The sequence below is a fragment of the Hyposmocoma kahamanoa genome, unplaced genomic scaffold, assembly GCF_003589595.1.
Source record: "Hyposmocoma kahamanoa isolate Upper Pololo Valley unplaced genomic scaffold, ASM358959v1 62, whole genome shotgun sequence".
NCBI classification, from domain to species: Eukaryota; Metazoa; Arthropoda; class Insecta; order Lepidoptera; family Cosmopterigidae; genus Hyposmocoma; species Hyposmocoma kahamanoa.
In genome coordinates this window covers 5,052,290-5,059,606 of record NW_020653850.1, presented here as the reverse complement: position 1 = coordinate 5,059,606, position 7,317 = coordinate 5,052,290, and the positions used below count along the sequence as shown (strand labels likewise).

The window sequence follows — 7,317 nt, the reverse complement described above, 5'->3', positions numbered from 1 at the left end:
CAAATATATCTCCCTACCCGGTAATCGAACCTGGGACCTCTACGTGGCAGTCCAGTGTGGTAGCCGTTCGGCCATGGAGGCAGTTTTGAGTTTTTTGTTTACGATATGATAACGGAGGAATCCACTTTAGCATGTTGATAGAGTATAGTTGATGAAGAGATGGATAATAAAGTTTTCAAATTAAAGCAAGTTTAAAATTTAATACAAATTGAAAGTCACCCAAAACAAGAGTTATTATTAAATTTACAGTTCGCGATTTTTAGTTTAATAACGCTCCAGGAGAATGTTTCAGATTAATTGTTGTCTGTTATCTTATGAGCTTTGGTTATTGTTTTCAAATTTAACTAAATTAGAAATTGTTGTTTGTTTGTTTATACAGGATTAACTGTTGTTGGAATGTATTCATGTAGATGTCGAGCGTACGCGAAGTATGGTCGGCTAAATTTTCAAAGTCAAGCTCTCTACAGAGATGACAATATAATATCAAGTCTAACCATTATGTTCTTTACATTGTGATAATATCATTGGTGTTTGGAGTCTTGCGCGCGCGCTCACCTGTGAAGTCTTGCGCGCGCGCTCACCTGTGACGCACGCGATTATAGTGACGTGCACCGTGTACTTTTTTGTTGAAAATGTCAACGAATACGCTAAAGTGCTCTGCGTGTAATATCGTTATAAACGAACTCTTATCTTATGTGCAAAATAAGATTTCCATTATGGACGAGGATACGTTGTTACGTTTATGTTCAACGGCATTTACGAGTGAGGAGATAAAACGTTCGAAATCCTTACTTCTCGAGGCCCTTCCTAAGGATTACAAGATTACACAGCGTAAAGGAGAGGGCAAGGAGCTTCGTGACCTCAGTGACATTGTACAAGTTTTAAAAACAACTGATCCCGATGCTGTTCCCGTGTTTGTAGCGAGGCAACTCGACAAGTTACCTGCTATAACTTTCGACCATTTGGATTGCACTCGATTGTTGAGGGACATTGTGAAACTTCAAGATGATGTGAATGTTTTGAAGTTAACTTCTGCTACATCACAACAGTTAGACGAACTAAAAGTACAATTAACAAAGACCGCTATACCTTCACGATTATCGGTCTGTAACGTAAACACGAATCGAGGTGGATGGTGCCTGGACAGCGGACCTATAGGCATATCAGACTTGCATAATTCTACATTGAATGATACGGATAACGCATTTTCTAATAGCAAAAGTATGAGACCCGAATATAGATCAATATTGTTGAAAAATAATAATCATTCTACAATCTCAAAAGTGAAGGTGCCGCAAAATAAAACGTCTCATAAAAATAACGACTTTCTGACTCAGCCACAGAGTGCATCGCCGCTGCCTACTGTGACGTCACGCGTGACAGTTGACTCGTCGCCGTCCGCGCCGTTGCGTGAGGATACATCAGCTGACAAAACCGGTTCTAATACTATGATGTACGGGCCTATTGATAACAATGAGAGCGAGTGGCAGTTAGTTCGGCGACGTAATAGAAAAACAAACCATTTACGAAAAGGACAAATGGGCATAGCTGCGTGTGATTCTGCTGTAAAATTTAAAGCTGCAGAGCGGAAAATTCCTATTTTCATAACGAATGTACACAATGACACAAATGAAGCGGATATAATAAGCTATATTCGCACGAAAACACGAGAAGTTGTGTCACTGGAAAAAGTTAATATTAAGAGGCAATCGCAGTATAAGGCGTACAAGTTTTTCGTGAATCAAAATAGTGTAGAGCTGTTCTTGGATAAAAACTTATGGCCTCAAGGAATTATTTTCAGAAAGTTTGTCAACTTCAAATATAAAACTACGCACAGAGTAAATCCTGTGGATGGCACTAGTAACGTGAAATAATGAATCATAGGTCTTCCTACACATTTGTGAGTTTCAACTGCAAAAGTGTGAAACGTTCCATTGACAGCATCAGAGAATTGTGTCATTCCTCTGATATAATCGCTTTGCAAGAAACGTGGCTAAGACAGGACGAGCTGACGTTTTTAAGTACGATTGACAGCGGGTTTGAATACACGGGTACCTCTGCAATGGATATGACAGTGGGCATGCTGAGGGGTAGACCTTATGGAGGGGTTGCTCTGCTATGGAGGAGTGCAGTGTTTCAACAAGTATCATTAATACCATGTGATAATCCTCGGTTATGTGCGGTTAACATAACGACAAGTGACGGTTCGATTGCGGTAGTGTGTGTGTACATGCCGTGCGATAATAAGGACAACCTGCCGGAATTTACAGATTGCCTGAGTGCGGTGAGTGCCTTAATAGACGAATGTAATGTGCAACAAACGTACATATTAGGCGATTTCAATGCGCATCCTAATGAATTGTTCTATAATGAGCTAATGTATTTTTGTAGTATAGCTGAATGGTGTTGTATAGATACACGAGCTAATGAATTGGGAAGTTCAGCAGATACGTACACGTACATGTGCCCAGTCACGGGGTCAAGGCGGTGGTTAGATCATTGTGTCACGTCACAGTCAGCAGTTAGATCAATTCTAACTGTAACTGTTAAGAATGAGGTATCGTGGTCGGATCACTACCCTCTAATAATTAAGTGTAGGCTAAATCTATTGCCTCCTCGAACTTACGTTAAGACTTCTGTGCCAAACTCGAATGTAATATGGGGTGAGAGAACTATGGAACAGATTACACTTTATAACAGGGAATGTCATGAAAGATTACGGCTCATAGACTTTCCAATAGAGTTTACACATTGTTCGGACAAAAATTGTAATGATGTCAGACATAGGAAAGTGATAGATATTTTGTATAATAATATTGTTTCAGCCCTATGCGAAGCTGCGTCTGTAAATCGCGTTGTGAAACGAAAATCTTACAAAAAGCAAATAACAGGATGGAATACACACGTCAGAGATGTTCACATCGTGGCTACACAGAAATATCAGGCTTGGACCGCAGCTGGCGGACCTAGACACGGATACCTATATGACGAGATGTGTGAAAGCCGGAAAATTTTTAAATCCCGTCTTAAGTGGTGCCAAGATCACCAACAACAATTACAAATGGATTTGATGGCTTTAGAGCATTCCAAAAAGGATTTTAGTGCTTTTTGGAAAAGAACTAATAAGATGAGTGCTCGGCCTGGTCACTCAGTGAGCGTTAATGGCGTGTGTGATCCTAATAATATAGCTAATATCTTTCGTGACCATTTCTTTGTTAGATCTCCTCTTGGGCCAGCGGCTTGCGATGTGGGTGATGCTGAGACCTTCACTGACATGCCAGAGATTCGAATAACTGCCAAAGACGTAGCTCAGGCCATTAAGTCCATCTCTAAAGGCAAGTCTCCGGGCCATGACGGTCTCAGCATCGAGCACTTGCATCACGCGGGTCCACATATATGTAGAACACTCAAAATGTTGTTTACTTTTTGTGTAAGGCACGCGTACCTGCCCGAAAGTCTGATGAAAACTGTTATTGTTCCGGTAATTAAAAATAAGAATGGAGATCTATCTGACAAAAGTAATTACAGGCCAATATCGCTGGCAACTGTAATTGCTAAAGTGTTTGACAGTGTGCTTAATGCACGGTTAAATACATACCTTCGATTGCACGACAATCAGTTTGGATTTCGTTCTGGTCTATCAACGGAGAGCGCAATACTTAGCATGAAGCACACTGTCAAATATTATCTGGATAGAAATACTCCTGTTATCAGCTGTTTCCTGGACCTGTCTAGGGCATTTGACCTGGTTTCCTATAACATCTTATGGAAAAAGCTAAAAGACATTAATCTGCCCTCTGATCTTATCAAGATCTTTAAATATTGGTATGGAAATCAGGTCAACTGTGTTAGATGGGCGGGATCTCTATCAGACTCGTATAAATTAGAGTGTGGTGTCAGGCAGGGAGGACTGAGTTCCCCTAGCCTGTTTAACATATACGTTAACGGGTTGATCGAGGAACTCAGCAGCATGCGTGTCGGATGCCATATAGATGGAATTAATCGCAATAATCTTAGCTATGCAGATGACATGGTGCTGCTGAGTGCGTCGATCTGTGGCATGCGAAAATTATTGAAAGTATGCGAAATGTACGCGATGAATCATGGCTTACAGTATAATGTACTTAAAAGTCAATATATGGTGTTTGGGAGCGGGCGTGGGTATAAGTATGAATTACCTAAACTTACGCTTGACGGTGAAGACCTACAGAAGGTAAATAAATTTAAATATTTGGGGCATATACTCACGCCTGATCTCAAAGACAGTAATGACATGGAAAGAGAACGCAGGGCTCTGTCGGTAAGGGCAAACATGATTGCACGCAGATTCGCAAAGTGTTCGGGTGAGGTAAAGGTGACGCTCTTCAAAGCGTACTGTACCTCCCTATACACGTGCAGTTTGTGGCGAGACTACACGAAAGGGGCTTACAAAGCCTTGCGGACTCAGTATAATAACGCCTTCCGGGTGTTGATGGGGCTGCCCCGTTTTTGTAGCGCATCAGGGATGTTCGCTGACGCGCGCGTTGACGCGTTTGACGCCATTGTGCGCAAGAGGTGCGCGTCCCTGGTGCGCCGGGTGCGGGCCAGCCCCAACTCCGCTCTCAATGCGATAGGGGACAGGGTTGACTGCCCCTACATTAGACACTGTTGTGGGCTTCATGCACCAAAATGTATAATTAAGTTTTAAATGTTTCAATATTAACCCTAGGATAAGTTCTGTATTTACTAACATTATGAGTCTGGTTACTCGAATAAAAATATTTGAATTGAATTGAATTTGCGGAAAGGGCGACATTTCGAAAAAAAATTCATATAATTGTATTATTTTTTTATTATATTTATTTATTATTGTATTAGTTTTTCACGACTATTTTTAAATATTTACGTAGTTTTTTAAATTCAATTTTAAAATATAAACTTAATTAAAACCAAAATTGAAGGACAGTTTTTAATATTGTATACACGATGGCTTTAAATTTCAAAGTATAATAATAATGTATCAGACAACTACACCAATAAACTGATCTCAAATTGAAGAATTCGTTGTACTATGTGTACTGGAGCAATTTAATTTACTCCGGGATAGTACTCAGAATACTAAAGCCAGAACCAATTTTATTTCATTTACTAAATCAGTCCTGCCGGAGAGACCCCCGGCAGGCCATTCAGCGCCCATAATGCAAGCCGTTGAGTGTTCGAGATGGTCAAATATTATGCTGAGCGCGACATTTTGTTTCTGATACGAAGTGACGGAACAAACAAACAATATTCAGCAAAGCAATATATTTCGGCCATCATTACGTATACTTAAGTATTTTGTATACATCAAGTATTTTATTTTTTCTTCACAATTTTAAAAACGTACCTTTCGTATGAAGTTTTTATTTTTCCATCCTCTATGAATATTTATTACAGATATTTTTTATCCTTTTTTTTTATAATAAATTTTCACCCTTTTACCTGAATAGGCAAATATTCCGCCATACAGCCTCTTTATATAATTATTTAATATCTTTCGTAGTTTTGATGGAAAAGGCGACAGGCACCTGTTTTTTAACCGACATCAAAAAGGAGGTGTTCTCAATTTGCCTAAGTTTTTTCTTTTTTTTGTATGTATGTTACTAGATAACTTCGGCCAATTTATGAACCGATTTTGATGATTCCTTTTATGTAAGGTTTTCCGACAGGCAGGTACCTCGGTAGTGGTTCCATTCCAAGAAAATATTCCACCTGGCAAATAGACGTAATTCTACGAACTTTTGAGGTCGGTTTTTTAGTACTTGTTGTATTGAGATTATATAATTATAGTATATATATGTCATAAAGAGTAGATGTTATGTAATATAATTGTATATGACAGGAGGGTAAGCGTCTATATTTTTAAGTAGGTCTTCTGTTGAGCGCGGGATATCTTCAGTAAATGACATATTTTGAATATTTTTAAAGACAACTGTGAAAAATAACCAGTTTATTGTTCTTTCTCAAATTATGCTCATCACTATTATATACCTACATACGTACATAGTATGCTCACGCCTTCGGATTTTAAAAGTGGTAGGTGGAGAAGTAGACGTAAATGGAGTATGGAGTGACTTCCTTGGGTTCTCCGGTAAAAATGGGTGTTCCGCAGGGCGCAATACTTGGACCGTTCTTATTTCTCATTTATATGAATGATCAACCTTTTTTTTAAGGACCTTTGCGAAATAGTATTATTTGCTGACGACACATCCTTGATTTTTAAAACGACATATATGACATTAACTATGATAATATTAACGATACCCTTTCAAAGGTAGTTTATTGGTTTAATGTCATTATTGATCAATGCCAAAAAGACAAAGTATGTTAAATTTAAATCACCCAATGTAAAATCGACTAGTCCAGTCATAGAAATAAATGGAGAAAAGTTAGACCTTGTTAATAAAGCTGTCTTTTTGGGAGTGACATTAGATAGTAAATTTTCAATGGTTTCCACATATCGCACTGCTATTGTGTTTGACTGCCTCTGTGGCCGAACGGGTACCTTACAGACTGCCACGCAGAGGTCCCAGGTTCAATTCCCGGGCCGGGAGAAATATTTGTATGGCCTACATTTATTTATCTCGTGAGTTTGGGTGTAATTTGTGGTTGTCTATGTGTGTGTAGCACCCGCGACACAGGGTTTCCCTAGTGCGGGGCTATGTTGAGTGTGTGCGTTATTACTATTATGATTATTACAATAGTGTTGTAACTCAAAATAAGTGAAATTAAAAGATTATACAGTTAATGAATGTAAAATTTGAATCTCTATACGTCAATATAACCGTCTTTAAAATATTACGAAAAACAAATGAAAGATGTCTGTTTAAATCAAAATGAGAAACTTTTTGTGGCTAGTTCTGGTCAACAATCTGGAAAACTATCCTTACTTAAAAATACGAAATAATTATAAGTAAGGTATTTTTTAACCAAAAATAGGAATTTGTTTAGATGTCTGTAATAAACTGTAACCTGTACATAAATTTTAATAATATTTCACGAGAAGTGAGTAGGTAATTCGTTTTTCAACAATTCTGAAAAAATACACTTTTTTAGTTAATACACTATTTAATTAACGGTGCGATATATCTTCCTTAGCCAGCACATTAAGCTCCGCTGCATACGCAGTCCATAGAATACATGAGCTTACCAATGTTGCTACTGCTAGACTAGTGTACTTTAGTTACTTCCATAGTATAATGTCCTACGGGATTCTCATGTGGGGTAAAGCGGCCGATATACAAACTATTGATATTATAAAAAAAAACCATATTTGTGTTCTTGCAAAACGAGCAATTC

At 38.4% G+C, this 7,317-nt stretch overlaps 1 protein-coding gene across 1 annotated transcript; it reads left to right on the top strand.

The window, feature by feature from the left end:
- Positions 1–716: 716 nt before the first annotated feature.
- Positions 717–1,874, top strand: LOC113229730. The gene has a single exon (XM_026463412.1). It carries the CDS (start codon positions 717–719, stop codon positions 1,872–1,874), a length of 1,158 nt encoding a protein of 385 aa, XP_026319197.1.
- Positions 1,875–7,317: the final 5,443 nt, after the last annotated feature.

Excerpts from the sequence above, each read along its gene's own strand:
- LOC113229730 (XM_026463412.1), top strand. The coding sequence starts at position 717 with ATGGACGAGGATACGTTGTTACGTTTATGTTCAACGGCATTTACGAGT.